This window comes from Girardinichthys multiradiatus, chromosome 3 (assembly GCF_021462225.1).
Source record: "Girardinichthys multiradiatus isolate DD_20200921_A chromosome 3, DD_fGirMul_XY1, whole genome shotgun sequence".
Taxonomy (NCBI): Eukaryota; Metazoa; Chordata; class Actinopteri; order Cyprinodontiformes; family Goodeidae; genus Girardinichthys; species Girardinichthys multiradiatus.
In genome coordinates this window covers 31,893,184-31,913,059 of record NC_061796.1, presented here as the reverse complement: position 1 = coordinate 31,913,059, position 19,876 = coordinate 31,893,184, and the positions used below count along the sequence as shown (strand labels likewise).

At 38.0% G+C, this 19,876-nt stretch overlaps 1 protein-coding gene across 6 annotated transcripts in view; it reads right to left on the bottom strand.

Moving 5' to 3' along the window:
* Positions 1-19,876, bottom strand: part of si:dkeyp-77h1.4 — a 35,125-nt gene that overhangs the window by 12,079 nt on the left and 3,170 nt on the right. For 3 of the 6 annotated variants that reach the window (XM_047360913.1, XM_047360915.1, XM_047360916.1), the window contains exons 2-8: positions 7,370-7,435; positions 7,087-7,107; positions 6,702-6,974; positions 3,944-4,064; positions 3,620-3,795; positions 3,250-3,392; positions 2,177-2,324 (exon numbers count right to left, since the gene is read on the bottom strand). In XM_047360913.1, coding sequence (XP_047216869.1) covers positions 2,177-2,324; positions 3,250-3,392; positions 3,620-3,795; positions 3,944-4,064; positions 6,702-6,974; positions 7,087-7,107; positions 7,370-7,433 — 946 coding nt within the window. In that variant the 5' untranslated portion in view covers positions 7,434-7,435. The remainder of the gene's footprint in view (positions 1-2,176; positions 2,325-3,249; positions 3,393-3,619; positions 3,796-3,943; positions 4,065-6,701; positions 6,975-7,086; positions 7,108-7,369; positions 7,436-19,876) is intronic. The other 3 variants (XM_047360917.1, XM_047360918.1, XM_047360919.1) reach the window with 1 other exon arrangement.

The window sequence follows — 19,876 nt, the reverse complement described above, 5'->3', positions numbered from 1 at the left end:
TTATGGAATATAATAACACCTGTTGCAACATATATGCTGATGACACGCAAGTTTCTATTTCTGTCATTACTCAACCAAAGTCCCTTATAGCCACACATTATTCAGGAAGTTCCAGTTCATCTAAAATGCTGCTGCCAGGGTTCTGTCCAACCCTTGGAAAATGGATCATGTCACACCAGTCTTTAAATCACTTCACTGGCTGTTATCGGTCTATGAAGCATGGGATGGTCTTGGATTTCAAGACATTTCAGAGTTGCTAGTCAGGTATGATTCATCAGTGACCTCTTCAGTCAATGTTCCCAGGATTGAAACTAAACAAGGGGAGGCAGCATACAGTAACTATGCTGCGAAGCTATGGAACTCCTTAGAAACGAGATGTTCATTGGTTACTGCAACCTTTCTGTAAAGGTCTAAGGTTTTGTTATCAGTTAATATGTGTAAGATTTATGATTATTGTTCATAAATATTTATCAAAAACTATAATTAAAAATCATAACTGAGAAGAAATAAATTCTAACCAAAAATCATTTCCTACAAATAAAGATCAGATATACTATTATTGAGCTCACAGCACTTATTACAATTAGTTAATTATCATTAATAATTGATAATTATTCACCAAAACCATGCCAAATGTCAATGTGTTATCAATTGTTTCACCGAATGGTGGAATTCTAACCTGATCTTGACAGATAATCACCCTTACACAAAATAAACACAAACGCTGTCTTTATGTGAAAATTTATTAAACCAATGGTCCCTCTTAAAATCAATCTATTCTGGTCCAACAACGTTCACCTAACTAAGCATGCACTATTCTACAAAAAGGGGTTCACTAATAATCTAAAATAAGGATATGTGTTGGAGGGTAGATGGAGATAAAACCAGCAGTTTATGGACAAATGAGAACAACAGAACAATTGTGATTAACTTGGAAAGAGGCACAAAAACCACTACGCTATGAAACCTTTCACTGTGTGTGTAGCCACACCCGGACACAGAGCATCTAGCAGCCAGCCCCTTAGCCACTAACAGCTGAAAGCCCCAAATCTCGAACAAAGGGTCATAACACTTTCTAGAACGAACAATGGAGAGGCCAGGCCACTAGGTCCAGACTGCAGTCTGTTTCGAATGAAAATCTTCCAAAGTTCAGCTTTAACTCCTAGCTCATTGACAACCAGCAGGACGAACCCATCCAACTTTGCGCTTCCACAGTATTCAAACAGTAAATCAAAACAGTTCAGCATAAAACACTTCAATCAATATTGCAATCAATTAGGTGATCCTAATTCAGTTTAACTATGCCTCACCCTGCCCAGCCCTTTAAATACACCTATTCAATTTAATATCAAAAGAACAAAATCACTTTGACATCGATTTCTTCTCTTCACTGGCATGAGGATGGGTCGTGGGTCCGAAAAAACAGGGACGAACCAGAGTGTCATGCACTTGTGGTCAACTCAAAAACGGTACACGTCTATTCCGTCCAAAACAGTGAAAATACGAGGAGCCATTGCAGTCAACTGAAAAACAAGGAGGAAACTTTTCCTTGGAAACAAAACCTCTGTGGGTTTGACCTGCGCCTGGGTTTCACAGTCTTTGATATGGATATGAATCTTCTGATCTTCTTGTATCGGACAGTTTTCCAGCTTTCAAGCTCTTCTGGCAATGGCCGAGTAGAAAAGTGAACCCCCCCACGAGCTTCTATTTCTCCAGAGATGCCCCCTAACATCGTGAACCACGACTGGAAATGGCGGCTAAAAATTAGGTTCCTAATCTTTTAATAAGCTCTGATGACGTCAGAGCTTTAACTCCTGTGGAACTGTGACGACAGTTGCTGAGCTGCGCAGTAGAGTTGTTAACCTCACCAAAATGGCGGGTATGACCACAACATTTGGTTTATTATATTTTACCTTATTATTTCTTTAAAAAGTGCTTAATAATAATTTCTTTTTTGTCACTCTTAATTCTTTTGTTACTGTTTTATTGTATTTTTTATCTTTAAAATTGTCTTCTTTACCTGTGTTCATTCATTTTTGTGTAAAAAAAAAACCTTGTGGATGAATTGTGCTTCACAAATGTATTTGCCATGCCTAAAATCAAAAGTCATAACCACAATGGCAGCAGAATTCTTCAATGTGACATCTAGGCCCGTTTAGTTCCATTCCCTTCTTACGTTTTAATCCCAGCTGGACTGTTGACACGGTGAATCCCTGCAAGTCTGTTATTGTAAACAGCCCTGCATCTGAGGCCTTCATCTGCTCTAGAAAGACCATCGAACCTTCCAAAGAGAGGCGGTCCTCAAAACCGAAATTTGCTTGAGCCTAGAATGAAAAAAAGGCTTTTGATTAGAAAACATGCAATGAGAGAGGGAGGAAAATTAAACAAAGATACTGTATTTGACCTGTATTTGACCTTTTATTATATAAGCTAACGATAGCTTATATGAGCGAATCTGATATATTAATCATCAGCATTTCTTAAAAGATAATAAAACCAAAAATAATGTACTCTTTATTTGCTTCTCAATAGTCATATTTTCTTTTTAAAAAAAATACATTTGAAGGTACATTTAGAATTTATTATTTTTCTAGTTAAACAACCAAAACCAATATCAGGCTAAGGCTACTAGCTACGTTCAGCTTTTACATATTGACCAAAGAAGCGCTCTGAAGGTCAGTACAGACAGCCTATATTTTATATGTTACCCAAATTCAATTGTTTGTTAATTAAAATATTTATCAGGCTTTATCAGGGTTTTAAATGTCATTATTTTTAATGCAGCTTGATTGTAAAAAAAAAGTTATTTATGTTGGGGTGAATAGTGGTGCAACTGTTAGTCCCATATCTACACATCCAGAAGGTATTGTGTTCAATGTCTTATCGGAGCCTTTGAGAGAGGAGTTTTAACTTTCTCCCTGTGCATACATGGGTTCTCTCTGGGTAACCCTACTTCCTCCAACTACCAAATGTCCTGTGTGGTTCTATGATGGATTAGTGGCCTGTCCAGAGTGTATCTAACCTATTGACTCTTGGGGCAATGAGTGAGTAAGCAAGTTCTACATTTTAACCCAACTTGTTTGGTTTGGGTTTTGGGTTCAACAAATCCATAACCCAACCATGCTCCATCAACTCAGGACTGGCTCTGTCCATGTTTAACAAAAGCATGGGTTAGCAAAAAAAAGCCTTAATTGGGTTGTTTTTAACCCAGCAGATCTTTGAAGAAAATAAGAGTTTGGTTTTAGTTACACTTGTGAACTCTCCCTTATCCATCAGCAGAACTGGTGAAGATTCAGAGTCAGGGTTGTAGTATAGCTGGACCAAGGAGCTGTTCAGAATCAGGTTGATCTTCAGTCTCTCGCCGTTCAAAAGGTTCACATGGTTTTTGTGCTCTGGAACAGACAATGGAGAAGAGAGGAAATGTAATAACTTCACAGTGGCTCTGTTTACAGACTTCAAGTGCATTAGCCCATACCATTAACAATGGAATCTTTAAAAAGCCATTAAAGCATACAGTGGGAGCATAAAACTAAAGCAACAACAACATCCTGAATGAAGACATTAAAGCAAGTCATGCACAGTTAAAGATAAATATTCTGCCTTCATCCGCTGTCCTCACCTTTGACTTTCAGACACACTTTCATTTGAATAACACCTTTGCTGTCCCTGATAGTGTAGCTGCCCTCGTCGGCACCCGTAACAGCACTGACGGTGATGGATCGCTCACTGACGCTGATGCGACCTTGAAGGGGCTTCATGGATATCCCTGTGGCAGTCAGCACCACGGTCGCCGGTCTGCAGGAGGAAAAGTCGAAGACGAAGAACTTTTTTCAAACTTTTCTTGATGTGTCTCACACTTGTCTCAATGCATGTGCATCAAGGCTGAAAAATAACACATCTGACTCATGGGTTTAGAAAGTTAATGTGATTGTGCTGACTCTACCTGGATGTCTGGTTGGCCTCCACTGCAATGGGCCTGTACTCCAGAGTGATGGGGGTGTTCACCCCCACCACCGGAATATGAAAGTTCCCGCCGTATTTGGATATCTGCTCGATGGTGCAGTCTGGAAGGTAAAAAAAGGGGATGAACTTTTTATTTATGAGTTAACAGAAGCCACAAATTTAACAAGAGCTGACAGGAAAGTGCCTGACAGTTTAACAAAGGCCAATGAGGCGGGATAATCGGCTTGAGATGAAATACAAAATGACAGGAAAATGACATTGGTAAGGGAAAGGAAAGGAAAAGCAGCCTTGCAGATGTGGAAAAAAGGGACTAATTGCACAAAAGCAAAAGAGCGTTGATCCGAAAATATCAGGGTAATGGGAATGATAGGGTATGACCAACACCAAACAGAAGGAAGGAATGACAAAAGAGACAAGATAAGGACAGGAAAATAGCGAGGATGGACGGAAATAGGTGGGCAAAGAGCTGGATAATTGTTGCCTGACATCTCCAGCTCTGCTCTCACAGTCAAAAAGCAAACATACCTCTTCATTAACTCGCATTACTCCCTCCAAGTGGCACTGTACCAACGTATTTACTACAGTCACTTTTACCCATGCACACTTCTCCCTCTCTCTGAATTTAAATCGTTAGACAAGTTTCTCGTATTTGCGTGGGATTTATCCGATGACTGAATGGTGAAAAAAGTGATGGACAAGGACAACACAGTGATTCTGATGCTTGCCTTGGGTCCTCAAGTAGACCCTAAAGTAGAAAACCATGCAGAACCCTCCAATTTAATTGTAACCACTGGTAAAGATGTGCTAAAGCATTCAAATAAGTTAATCTTTTATTGCAGCAGTGTAAAATCAAACAGAAAAATTTTAGAAATATCTAACCTTTTATTCTGGGGGGGTGTGGCACATTAAGAAAAATAATGCCACAAATACAGACACCCCCAACAGGTCCTGAAAAATAAATATAACAGAACTATTTGGGTCATTTATATTTTACTATTTAAAGCTTATCGCAGTCTCTAGAAAGTTTTAACTAGTCATTCACGACTTTGTTTCCCTGAGGTGCTAATATGGTGTGACACAGAGACTGATTTCTCTTCAAAATGGGCAAGACAAGAGAACATGACGTTCAAGTGAAGCAGATGTGCTTTATTCTTCGTAAGCCAGAAAATGCCAACAGCTAAACTGCAACTCGCCTCAACTTTCCCATATGCATTGTAAATCATTATTTTTCTGATGGGTTTTAAGTGAGTTTTGTGTTTTTGTTTTATTTGCATTTTAAACTTTGTATCGAGATTTTATTGTTTTATGCAACGAAAAGTCCAGAAAGGGCAGACATTGCCATGTAGCTTAGGCTATATTTGTTAGTACTTAACACTTGTCCCTATACAAATGAATAAACTGAAATGTCTCCAGTCAGAGCAATAATAAAGATGTTACAAAAACATGATCTGTGACGAAGAGGCCTGAATGAGTATCCAGGTTTATGTTGCCACCTTGCACAGAGAAGAGGATGGTACGAGTGACATGAAAACAATCTCTGAAGCTCGCTGTTGGGCAATAAGCAGTAACAGAAATATTTTAAGAGTTTTGCACAGATAGCTGTGGATGAAACTGTATCCAAGTGGGTTTTTTTTAAGAAACATCACCTAATTAATATTCAGATAATCTACAGTCTTGGTAAGGTTTATCTATGATGCTGCAATACTATAGTTTGGTTCACAGAATAATGCATGGTGATTTACTTCAATAACCTCTGCTATTAATCTGATCTAGTATCTTAAAACGGTTTCTTTTTTGATTCATGGATGTTGGCAAATTAAGTCAATGCATAAATTATATCTGAGGATATTAGGAGGGTGTGTGGATGCCATTATTTAAGTTTTTTACTCCATTTTTGATCATATGTTTTAACTTTGGATTTTATTGTAATGAACTGGGCTTATATTAATTGCAACAGATTGTGTAAACGGACATACTTTGGACCTGCTTGTAAAGTGCCTTAAGATGGAATTTGTTGACCATAACGCTATATAAATAAACCTAGCTGAACCTCTTTTTATTATGTTCACACAAAAATGTGACTACATTTTAAACGTCTAAGTATTCGTACTGCACATATTTTAGTAACAGTGGCAAGGAACATTTAAAAAGATTAAATAAATGAATAACCAGTAAGACACAAAATCTTCATGATGTAGCTACGAAGTCACGTGGTCAGAAGGATGCAATCCCATTGTCAGCCAAAACAAACACATAAATGATGTCTTTCCACTGACAGTAAGTAAAATCTGGGCAGATATATTTAGATATACAAAGTCGCAGGTAATCTTTTTCACAGAAAGAACATTGATACATTTGCTGAGCTATTTTTACACTGATTGAAAACAATGCACAATTATTTTTTTAAGTACAAAGAAAAAAGAAAAATAAATTAACTGAAAAGAAAAGGTGTCTGGTCTGACTATTGATATTAAAAGGGCAAAGGCTCTTTTATTGCAACTTTTCCCAGGTTTACAGGATTTTTTATAAAGTAAATATATAAAATAAGCAAGTATTTTTGGTGACGAGGAACTCTGCCAAAATGTTTTAGAAAAAAATCTAAACTTTGTTTATTGTGTCAAAAATTTGATTTATCGCAATGATTTTCAGCAGAAAATGTTCTGTATTGTAACTCCACTGGAGGCAAGCCATGTTTCATTGCGTCCTTAAAGCTGCTGATGTGTCGTGTCGCTACTTACCTCGGACTATAAGTGAAATCTTCTTCACGTCATTCGGATCCTTTAAATTTTCTAGGATGTACAGCCCCTCATCTCCCTCGCCCACAGCCTTAATAATGAGGTGGTTGAGATGCAGGGTGGTTTTGGCCCGATTGCCGATCACTTTGCCTCCCCTCATCAGGACCGAGGTCTTCCGAGGGTCCGAACGGTTCCTGAACGTGATCTCCACCTCGTGTGGCGGCAGCAGGATGACGAAATCCTCTCCATGGAATAGTGTTATGGATTCTTCCTCTCCTGGGTCAGACGAAGAAGAAACTAAGTAAACATTTTCAATAAAAAGGAGAGAAAAACTCATAACTCAAAAGTGATGGATGAGAATCAGTGATGTAGTAATAAACACTTTTACCTTTTAGAGAGGCAGATAGAGCTGCAAGAGTAAATAAAACAGCATTAAAAACTCTTATCATTAGCCATTTCCTTTTTTAGAATAAACTTTACTCATAAACTAATTGATAGTAAATATTTCTTCATTAAACTGACTGAGTGTCTTGAACTTATCAATATGACCATAATTTTAAATTTCTGAAACGAAATTCTAAGCAAAACGTAAAATGAAGCTTTATGATACACTTATACGCATGTTTTCCCATGTTAAAAATGCATAAAAAAATTATCTGTACTTTGTATACCTGCAGAGATAAGCAAACTCAGCATAATTACACTGACTGTCATCATCATGGCAGATTTCTTCATGTCTGAAAAGAAAAAGGGAGTATAGGTGTTTAAAGAATTAAAACAAAATAAAATCTCTCGTTTTTTGTATAAAAAGCATTAAGATTTTTTTTTATATATACTGTAATGATTCACACCAATAAATATTTCAAATCTGCAGCCTACAAAAACATTCTGATATGGTGTCATCATTATTGGCACCCCTGACAAGTCCTAGAAAATACAGAGGATATAAAGTGTTCACATCACACATGTGGAAAAGTGAGACAAATATTCAAAACTGTTTTCATCTTTAATTTGGAAGTTATATCTGAAAAACAAACAAATCTGTTAGAGGGGAAAAATGAAAAAGGTGCGATAACCTGGTGGCATAAATGTGTTGCACTAACATTTGTCTAAGCATCTTTTAATTCGATTTCACCTTTTATTAGTGCAGTGCGTTATGTCAGTATCCCACACCCTGACTTTATAACAGATAAACATTTGCTGTATTTTGCAAAGGTTCTCTAATCTCTCAGATTGTGACAACATTTATTTTTCAGACATCTCCAGGTGACCCCACAGATTTTTTGTCCGGTTTAGACTCCGGCTGGATCGTTCCAAAACTTTAATTTTCATCTGGAGGTCTACACATGGAGGCACTTAGTGTGATAAAACTTCCTGAAGCGTCACTTCCTGTTTTCACTGTTGCATTCACTGGGTTGTTTGGTGTGTGAAGGCTCTCTCGATCTGATCTGATTTCTCTTTACTTTGACATCTCTGACTATAAGCACGTTAAAACACATATTTCCTGTTGCTGCACTTAACGGTTAGGGACCCTCCGTGTTTTGCACGGTTTTTCTCGTAGCTTAGCGACCCCTTAATAATCTCCTCTTTCCTGCTCTTTGTGTCAGATGTTCAGTTACTCCTCTGCCTCCTTTAGTGATTATGGTACGTGTAATAAATGTAGCATTTTTGTAGCTCTGGAGGCAAGGGTGTCGGAATTGGAGGCCCGGCTCTGCGTTGTTGAAAAACCAGCAGAAAGTCGAGGCCCCTTAGCTACTGCCACCAGGGGTAACTCCCCGAAGCAGTCCTTCAGCAGAACCTGCGAAGCCTCCATCCCACTTTGGATGGAGCAGCTCTTCTTTCTAGGAATCTAGAAAGCCGAATTTATTAGTTCTCCAAAACTCTGACAACCCAGGGTTCAGACCAGGAAGCAGGGTCGTAGTTTAACACTCCTCTCTGCAACTTCTGTACTGCTACCCACCCATTACCCTATTAAGACAGTGTCTTGCCCACGGCCAAATTAAATACATTAAAAACTAATCTAAAAGGAGGAAACCATGAAAATCTCATAAAAATAAATAGAAAACAGACAGAAAATAAAAATAAAACAATAATGAGGCTTATTGAACATAAGATCTCTTTCAAAGACTTTGTTAGTTAATGATTTGATGTGTGACAATCAGATTGATTTTTTTTTTCTCACAGAAACCTGGCTGCAGCAAGAGGATTATGTTGCTATAAATAAGTCAACTCCTAATTATTTAAATTCCCACATACCTTGAAATACTGGTCGAGGAGGAAGACTAGCTACCATTATTCAGTCCAATTTATTGATTAGTCCCAAACCAATTAATAGCTACAACTCTAATCCTTAGTTTTCCTCATCCAAATTGCAAAGCACTAAAACCACTTCTGTTTGTTGTTTTGTACTGTCCACCAGGCCCTTATTCTCAATTTTTAGATCAGTTCTCAGACTTCTTATGTGATTTAGTTTTAAATACAGATAGGGCCATTATAGAAAGGATTTTAACTTTTATGTTGACACTGAAAGTGATAGCCTAAATATAGCATTTAATGCTATCTTAGACTCAATTGGCTTTGCTCAAAACATTAACAAACCTACCCACCTTTGTCTTCATTCTCTGGACCTTGTGCTGACATACAACAATGAGTGTAAAGAAATAACAATATTTCCTCATAACCCTGTCCTGTCTGATCATTTTTTTAATAACCTTTGAGTTTATCTTAACTGACTACTCCACACCTGAAAGAAATTTTCATTATTGTAGATTATCATCAGGCAATGCTGTAACAACCTCTAAAGAATATGCTACATTTTTAATTTCCACATTATCACAGAAAAACACAGTGGAGGGCAATTATTTTGTTTCTTCCCCTTCACAAATTGATTCTCTTATTCATAGTGTTACTTCCTCTGCATTAGACAATATAGCCCCCCTGAAAAAGATGGTAGTTATTTATAGGAGGCTGGATCCCTGAAAATTGGAGATAAAATGGCACTCTACACACCTAGAGGACTCTTACTTAATCTGGAAAAATGGTCTACTGTTGTATAAAAAGACACTTCGCCAGGTTAGAACAGCTTATTTCTCATACTCAGCAAGTGAGACAACATTGGAAATAACTGCAGAACCTGATTTGTGTTTGGACTGTTTTGATCCTGTGGAGCTTCCTGAGTTATCAGAAATATTAGCTTCATCTAAACCTTCAACTTGTATGTTTGACCCAATCCCAACCAAATTATTGCAGGAAGTGTTCCCTCTGATTACCAGTCCCATTTTATGATTAATCTATCCTTAGTAAATGGATATGTACCACAAGCTTTTAAGGTAGCTGTAATTAAATCTTTATTTAATAAACCTTCGCTTGATCGAGATGACTTGAAAAATTACAGACCTATATCCAATCTTCCATTCTTATCTAAAATTCTTGAGAAAATAGTTGCTAAGTGTGTGAGCATTTACACAGCAATGATCTGTTTGAAGAGTTTCAGTCAGGTTTCAGAGCTCATCATAGCACTGAAACAGCTCTGCTGAAAGTCAGTAATGATATTCTCCTAGCCTCAGATAATGGACTTGTGTCTGTTCTGGTTCTGTTAGATCTCAGTGCTGCATTTGATACAGTCGATCATAATATTCTCTTAGAAAGGCTGGAATATGCTGTAGGGATCAGGGGAACAGCGCTAGGCTGGTTTAAATCTTATTTGTCTGACATATTCAAGTTTGTACATGTAAATGATAAATCATCTTTAAACTCCAAGGTTAATTGTGGAGTACCACAGGGTTCAGTGTTTGGGCCAATTCTGTTTACTATATATATATATATATGTGCTTCCAATAGGTAAAACGGGAGCATGGGATACATTTTCACTGTTATGCTGATGATACTCAGCTTTATTTATCCATAAATCCTGATGAGCTGAACCAATTGGATAGACTACAAGCATGTCTTGAAGACATGCAAACTTGGATGACTTTACATTTTCTGCTTCTAAATTCAGACAAGACAGACGTTGTGGTCTTTGGACCGGAGGCTTTGAAAAAGAAAATGCTTAGTCAATCAATTAATGTGGACGCCATTAAATTAACCTCTGGTGATAAAGGAAAAAACCTTGGTGTTATTTTTGACCAGGACATCTCATTTAAATCCCATATTAAACAAGTTTCTAGAATTTCCTTCTTTCATCTCCGGAACATTGCCAAAATTAGATATATCCTATCCAGGAGTGATGCTGAAAAACTAGTCCATGCATTTGTTACTTCAAGGCTGGACTATTGTAATTCTTTACTATCAGGATGTCCACAAAATGCAGTTAAAAGCCTTCAGCTGATTCAAAATGCTGCAGCAAGAGTTCTGATGAAATTAAGAGCACTTTGTTCTCAGACTGCAGGTTTACTGGTGGTTCCTAGAGTCTCTAGAAGTAGAATGGGAGGCAGATCCTTTAGTTATCAGGCTCCTCTCCTGTGGAACCAGCTCCCAGTTTTAATCCATGAGGCAGACACCCTGTCTACTTTTAAGGCTAGGCTTAAAACTTTCCTTTTTGATAAAGCTTATAGTTAGAGTGGCTTAGGTTATCCTGAGCTATCTCTGTAGTTATGCTGCTATACGTTTAGGCTGCTGGAGGACATAATGACCTCTTTCATTTTCTGCTACATTCTCATACTACTCTCCAATTTTGCATTATTTGCTGTTATTTAAGCTTTTAATTTAAGCTCCTGTGTTCTTTTTGCGTCTCTGCTCTGTTCTCTCAAACCCAGTGGGTCGTGGCAGATGGCTGCTAACTCTGAGCCTGGTTCTGTTGGAGGTTTCTTCCTTTTAAAAGGGAGTTTTCCTCTCCACTGTCGCTTCATGCATCCTCAGTATGAGGGATTGCTGCAAAGTCCATGCAAGCGACTGTCCACTGTCTCTTCATGCTCATCCAGGAGGAGTGAATGCTGCAAGTCACTGACTCAATGCAATCTGCTGGATTTCCTTAGATAGAAAAACTTTTAACCACTCTGAATAATAAACTGAATCTGATTGTACTGTTTGATAGTTAGGATGAATTGGAATGTATGTACATGACTTGAAATCTGTATGATTCGATTGAATCAACTTTGTGAAGTGCCTTGAGACCACATGTGTTGTGAATTGGCACTATATAAATAAAACTGAATTGAAGTGAATTTGATGAACTAATTTCTTTGCTGATTTTGTTGTATGCTTGGACGCACTGCGCTGCTGAGAAATAAAATCCCTTTTCATCCTGAGCTTTCTAGTAAAACTGATTGGCATTTGGAACTGTTCATGATTGCAGTCACTTGAATAAAAGTCTTGTTCGTCATGAACAAATGTAATCCCAGATTATGATACTGATCTGGTGTTCAATCTGTTTTTTTGTACCAAATTTACCTTTTAGATAAGTAGCCAAAAGTTCGAGTTTGGTTTCATAAGACCAAAATACATCATAGTCTAGATGTACAATATGGAGAATACAACCAACACTAACCAGCAATTTCTGCACCTCCTTCAGTGTTACTGGCAGGCTCTTGGCAACCTGCCTGGACAGTTTCCATCTTATTTTTGATCAATTATGGAGCATTATACTGTTTTGATAATGATACTGATGTTACATATGTTCTCCAGTTATAAAGGACTGCATTTATTGTGCCATTGTATATACACAATATTGCCAAACGTATTTGTCTACTTTTACATGTACATGAACTTTGTTGACAACCTATTCTTAATCTATAAGATTAAGAAAAGGATTCCTGTTGCCAGCAATAGCAACTTTAACTATTCTGTAAACACGGTCAACAAGGTTGTGCAGTGTGTTCATAGTTAGATGAAAAAAAACAGGATTGGAGCCTCCGCTTTAATTCATCTCAAAGATGTTCAAGAAGACTTTTCCTGACTGATACCTTTGTACAATGTGATCATACTGATCCTTTCTAACCCTTCTGAAATTATGACTTTAACTAAAGGATGCAAATCAGCAAATATTACCTTTATTTATGCAACAAGGATATTGTTGTTTTTTGTTTTGTTTTTTCCTCTCTAGCAGATTCGTTTTTTAGCTGAACTACACAGAATACTTTTCACATTAAAGATGGAAAAAACTTCTTTAATGATTTATGGTCTCATTTTTTACATACACATTTTTTTTTAAAACAATTAGATTATTTTCAATTGTGTTCCATATAATCACCTCTCGCTCCACCTAACCTGACAACGAGTTAAAAGGAGAAGACAACAAATATTTGCGCACTCGCGGCACCTCGAATGTGCAACCAAGCACACAGGCAGAGATGGACTCCATTCTGGAGAAGTCCAGAAAAGCAGTTCACTCCAGGGCCGTCGACCTGCCTCCTTCATTACCTAAAAAGTTACACTGAGCGCCTATAACAGGGCTCATTTCAGAGCAACCATGGAGCCAACCGGAGAGTGGGAGCCTGGTGCATGTGTGCAGGAACAGGTGGAAGCAGAGCGGTATAACCCAGGCTGAAGATAGCGGTGAAACCTGAATGCTGACTCAGAATGGGCAGCATTCAGGTCTCAGCAGAGTAGAGGAACTTTCACATGAGCTCCAGGTAAAGTTAATGATCTGGCTGTGATAGAAAACAGTAGCAACCTTCTCTGAGAGCTTCTAGCTGGATTTCCATCATAATGTGAAAATATCTGGTCCTTTACTTCAGTCAAAATAAAAGCATTTAATCCTAACGTAGCTGAACACATTAAAAGTCCTTCAGATCAACACATTGCATCTCATTGCTGCAGCCAGTCTTATAGTCTAGTTCTACATGTAGACAGAGAAAAGTGTTGCGCAATAAACCAGGAAAATATCTCCTGGTTCCAGTAAGACGTAGAAAGTGCAAAAGTAAGCCTCCCTCTTCTCTTTCATATCTTCTGTGCTGATTCTAAACATAAAGCTCTGGCTTTAAAGATGTAATATAATTAAGAAATAAATAATAGCAATAATTACAGATGGACCAATAATTAGTCAACTATTATATTTTTCTGAATTAAACATATAATATTATATAAACTAAAGTAAATAAACAAGGATACAGATTTACTGAAGGTGAGACATACATACCATATGTATACAGTTATTAATACCTGTAATATTAGTGCTGATAAGGTCCAGGATGAGGCTCTATGCTATAAGTTTTTTCCTAAATACCTCAAAATGTATCATTATCTGCTTCAGCAAAATGGTTTCTCATCAGTCCAAAACTCTGTTTCTCCATATCGTTCATTCAGCTTCAAACAAAAATGAAAACCAAGTAAAATTATTGTAAACCTTTTTTGTTTGAATTACAATAATTTATATTCAGTCTAAACCTAGCCGAGACAGAGAACTGGTACAATATGTTCAATGTTTTTTAACTTTAAAATTACTTATTAACTGTCTTATGGAAAGTTAAATATTTTGGGTTTGGGCTAAAGCCCCCAATGTTTTGAGACCCTAAAAACACCCCTGCTGAGGCCTATTTCTCTTAGCCACCTTTCAAAGTGGGAAAGACAAGAGTACATGCCTTTCAAGTAAGACGGGTGTGTTTTAATCTTCTTAAGGCAGGAGACAGCTACAAGAAAAAAACAGCTGTTATTTGGTGCAGACCTGCACTTTCAGTGAAGCAGCAAAACTGTCTATCATCAAAATACCAAATAAAAACAATGCATAAAAGAGTGATAGCAACATTTTCTCACACACTTGCCTATTTCCATACATTCTTTGATCATTTACAGTTTCAGATGTTTCTCAAATTTTCAATTTCTTTTATCCTCAGCCTTTTAGCAACTAAAAACAATGTTTCAGAATTATTCATGACTTAATATTGCTAAATAATATGAAAATGAATCATGAATCTTATAATTTTTTTTGTTTGATCTCAGTTTTTAACTGAGATCAAACAAAAAAAATTATGTGAAATGTTAAATGTGCCTTATGAATACTACAGTTCTACTGATTGTAGAATCAACAAGATTCTGCAATGATTGAATGAATTTCTAAAATGTATTAAGTGTATACAAACACCCTTCCTAACATTTGGTTATATGTCCCTTAGCAAGTTGCAGAGAAACCACATAGTATTTGTGACCAACAACAAGCTACTGACATGAATCTGGGTATTGAACCAGTCTTCTTTTTAAAAATGGTAAAGCTCATTTAATAAGTTAATTTCATTGCACAAACTGGGCTTTTAAGCATAGTCAACACATTTCCAATACAGTTGAGGTTGGGTCCAGTGCATAAACTTAATGTTAGCCTGCTTTATTCATTCAGAAAGCCAGGTTTGTGTTGGGATCATTGTCCTGTTAAAAATCTCAGTTCTATCCAAATTCCACTCGTGTGATCCAATCTCATCTGTCCTCAGCTTGGTCAGGATGTTTAGAGACAGCACATAAACTGAAGGCTCCTGAAACACCAATGGGACTATCTACAGTGAATTTCATCAACCAGGATTGGGAGGACGTTGACCGAGAAGGAAGTGTCTGCTCCGAAATCAAGACCTTAAAGCTTGACTGAAACTTACAACTCCCCACATGGAAAAGTCAAATGTCCTCTGCAGAAGCAGAAGTGTTTGACAAGACAAATATTGAGATATATGGTGACAATGACAAGTACGTTTAGCCAAGTGAGGCTTTCATCCCTAAGCATGGTGGTGGCAGCATCATTCTCGGGGCCTGTTTTGCTGCCCACTGTTCTGGTGCATTACACAAAGAAGGTGGTAAAAAAATAAAAGAGGACTACCTCCGAATTCTTTAACTTCACCTCAAATGAACGGCTAGATGGGTAAAACATGGACAGTCAGATGCTCCCAAACACACATCAGAAGTTGGTTTGGAATACATAAAGCAGCAATTATTCAACATTTATCAAATATTCATGCATGCCATAAAACCAGCCGATTTAATTAAGGTCTTCCATTTCTGATGAGAAGAGTAGTCAAAAATCCTGCCAGAATTATGCCAGTGGCTTAGTGGGAGTGAATGTATAGATTTCAGCCTGTATGTTTTATCTTAAAGAAAATTCACAGTGAATTGAAACTTGTGGAGACATTTTTTTCAGTTAAAGATATTTGTTTTGAGATCATGTCACCCTGGAGAAGGAATAGTTGAAATACATAATTAAAAGCCCAAAATGAATGATATTAATGCTGAAATGTTGTACTTCTGCCAGACACTGTAAATACAAAATGCACGTTGTGATCTTACATAAAAAAAAACGATTCTTTAAAAGGGAAAGTTACTTTCAGAAAAATACAGTGAATAATCCCAATTAACAAGCAGAAAACGAGATTGATTTCGGAGAGTCTCCTCTAAGCTAGGACAGCAGAAGCAGGACATGAAGGTGTCACGGTGAGGTTTTGGGGTGGACCGAAGCGCAGACAAGAGCTTGGCAGCAGCATTCTGAATAATCTTCAGCTTTATTCAAAGTTACAAGCATAACAAAAATCACTGCAGGTAAACCAGAAATCCAAAACTTACATCTGCAGGAACACGGTATACAGGTCCTTCTCAAAATATTAGCATATTGTGATAAAGTTCATTATTTTCCATAATGTCATGATGAAAATTTAACATTCATATATTTTAGATTCATTGCACACTAACTGAAATATTTCAGGTCTTTTATTGTCTTAATACGGATGATTTTGGCATACAGCTCATGAAAACCCAAAATTCCTATCTCACAAAATTAGCATATTTCATCCGACCAATAAAAGAAAAGTGTTTTTAATACAAAAAACGTCAACCTTCAAATAATCATGTACAGTTATGCACTCAATACTTGGTCGGGAATCCTTTGGCAGAAATGACTGCTTCAATGCGGCGTGGCATGGAGGCAATCAGCCTGTGGCACTGCTGAGGTCTTATGGAGGCCCAGGATGCTTCGATAGCGGCCTTTAGCTCATCCAGAGTGTTGGGTCTTGAGTCTCTCAACGTTCTCTTCACAATATCCCACAGATTCTCTATGGGGTTCAGGTCAGGAGAGTTGGCAGGCCAATTGAGCACAGTGATACCATGGTCAGTAAACCATTTACCAGTGGTTTTGGCACTGTGAGCAGGTGCCAGGTCGTGCTGAAAAATGAAATCTTCATCTCCATAAAGCTTTTCAGCAGATGGAAGCATGAAGTGCTCCAAAATCTCCTGATAGCTAGCTGCATTGACCCTGCCCTTGATAAAACACAGTGGACCAACACCAGCAGCTGACACGGCACCCCAGACCATCACTGACTGTGGGTACTTGACACTGGACTTCTGGCATTTTGGCATTTCCTTCTCCCCAGTCTTCCTCCAGACTCTGGCACCTTGATTTCCGAATGACATGCAAAATTTGCTTTCATCCAAAAAAAGTACTTTGGACCACTGACCAACAGTCCAGTGCTGCTTCTCTGTAGCCCAGGACTGGGGAATGCGGCACCTGTAGCCCATTTCCTGCACACGCCTGTGCACGGTGGCTCTGGATGTTTCTACTCCAGACTCAGTCCACTGCTTCTGCAGGTCCCCCAAGGTCTGGAATCGGCCCTTCTCCACAATCTTCCTCAGGGTCCGGTCACCTCTTCTCGTTGTGCAGCGTTTTCTGCCACACTTTTTCCTTCCCGCAGACTTCCCACTGAGGTGCCTTGATACAGCACTCTGGGAACAGCCTATTCGTTCAGAAATTTCTTTCTGTGTCTTACCCTCTTGCTTGAGGGTGTCAATAGTGGCCTTCTGGACAGCAGTCAGGTCGGCAGTCTTACCCATGATTGGGGTTTTGAGTGATGAACCAGGCTGGGAGTTTTAAAGGCCTCAGGAATCTTTTGCAGGTGTTTAGAGTTAACTCGTTGATTCAGATGATTAGGTTCATAGCTCGTTTAGAGACCCTTTTAATGATATGCTAATTTTGTGAGATAGGAATTTTGGGTTTTCATGAGCTGTATGCCAAAATCATCCGTATTAAGACAATAAAAGACCTGAAATATTTCAGTTAGTGTGCAATGAATCTAAAATATATGAATGTTAAATTTTCATCATGACATGATGGAAAATAATTAACTTTATCACAATATGCTAATATTTTGAGAAGGACTTGTACATGGCAATAGAGGGTAGACCCAAGTTGTGCAACGGGAGCAACCAGCAAAGGACAATGAAACAAAACCAACTAATATACTGAGGTAGAACAAAGGTAGGTAATCAAAGGAACTAAGAACAGGTGAGACAAGGAGGCAGGGAGGCAGAGAACACGCGGACTAGAATGTAAACAAACAAAATATAAACAGTAAGTAAACACAACCTAACCAGAGGGGCTGGAGAATAAAAGCTAAACTAGAGGAACTAAACGAGAAAGGACTACAACTAGGAAAGAAACTAACACAGAGAAAATAAGACTAGTAACCTAGTAGAATATTAAAGAGGACAAATACCAAACCATAAATAAACACAAAGATATTAAATGGGAAACTAAACTAGGAAATACAAGGAAGCCAGAGCACTACAATAAATAATAATAATAATAATAATACAGAGAAAACCATACTAAGTCAAAACTAAGAAAGCAACAATAACCAAAGCAATGAACAAGGAGGGGGGAATAAACAATCAGGAGTGAGAGGAAGTAACCAAAACAACCACGACTACCAAAATACTAAATATAAACATAAAAAGTGACTAAACACAAACAAAGTCCAAACCCTGACAGAAGGGGCTGGACTTAGAGAAAGTGTTGCATGATTCTGATTTTAAATATTCAGGCGGTTGGAAGACAAACCTACAGTCATGAAAGATGAATAGTGCAGCATAAAAACAGCTGACAGAAAGAGTTAGATACTGCAACAAGAATGGACATTTAATCCTAGAAAAAGCAAGTCTTTCTTTCTTTCTTTCTTTCTTTCTTTCTTTCTTTCTTTCTTTCTTTCTTTCTGTCTGTCTGTCTTTATGCTTTCTGATCTGTCTGCAGTGAATCTTGCAGCTGACACTGTCTCTGAGTTACAGTTGGTCAACAGGGATAAGATCTCTCTGTATTGCTGCTTTTGTTGAGAAAGCTCTTTCGACTTCACAGCAAATCCTCCTTTTAGTACAAACAATTAGCTCTACTTTTGGTCAGAAATGGTTTAAAGACCTTCCCAAAAGCCATTTATGTCTGAAAAAAGGAATTACTTGGAGAAGGATGTACATTTTTATGAGGGCCTTCTGGCATTGTCACATACTGCTTACTGATAGCTCGGCTGAATTAAAGACATAACACTTCATAAATCTTAAGACACAAAGTACCGGATAGCAGAGTAATGACTCAGCTAAATCATAAAATGTCTAGAAACAAAAGGGTAGCAGGAAGTTTGTTCACGTCAGAAGGATTTAGCTGAAACACTGAAGGAGGAATTATGATGATGCTGCAGAGGTGTCTGGGGGGGAAAACAGGAGGAAGGTTTGCACAAAACAGGTTTTGCTGCAGTTTTTCCTTACACAGCCCAGGAGAGGACTGGGAGGGACACCTGCAGTGCTTGCAGTCACACTTTGCGGCAGCTATTATACATGCGGCAAAGATTAAAGCTGTCAATCTGTCTGGAGATGATTCCTCATTGTGTAAGCCACCTTTTAATATCTGCCCCCATATTTAATACATCTAAAATAAACAGGTTTCCAAGGAACAAAAGCTCCTCATTGTTAACTGTTATTTCATGAATGCATTTTGCACTGTCATAATCTAACAGCCAGAATTGCTGTTTCACACAAAGCTTCACCAAAGCCTCTGCACTCCAGGCAGGGAGCCTAACAGCCCACTAATTGTATTGTATCTGAAACAATATGTGTTGCACAAAACATTGTTCCCTGCCAGACAAACCATAAATGCGTTTACATGTGATGTGATCGGTCCCGATCTGCCTTTTTAACCTAATTCTGAGGGTTTCAAACATCCTGTGTAGCTGCACAATCGTGAACATCAAAATAAGACTGCTTGCTGTTCCTGGTAGAAATTGATATTTAATTAAAACAGTAATCTGAGGTGTAAGATTGGTTGGCTGTGATGGAAAAGAGGAGGGAAGCATGTCCATCTGTTTGTCACTGCACTTGGCCTCATTGGCAATCTGTTTCAAAGCGAGCTCCTGAGGCAACAAAAAATAAACTGTAATGATTTGTTTCTGCTTCTGGGAAGCTTTGAAGAATTTAAAGAGCCCTAACTGAGCTCAAACATATTGACACATAAA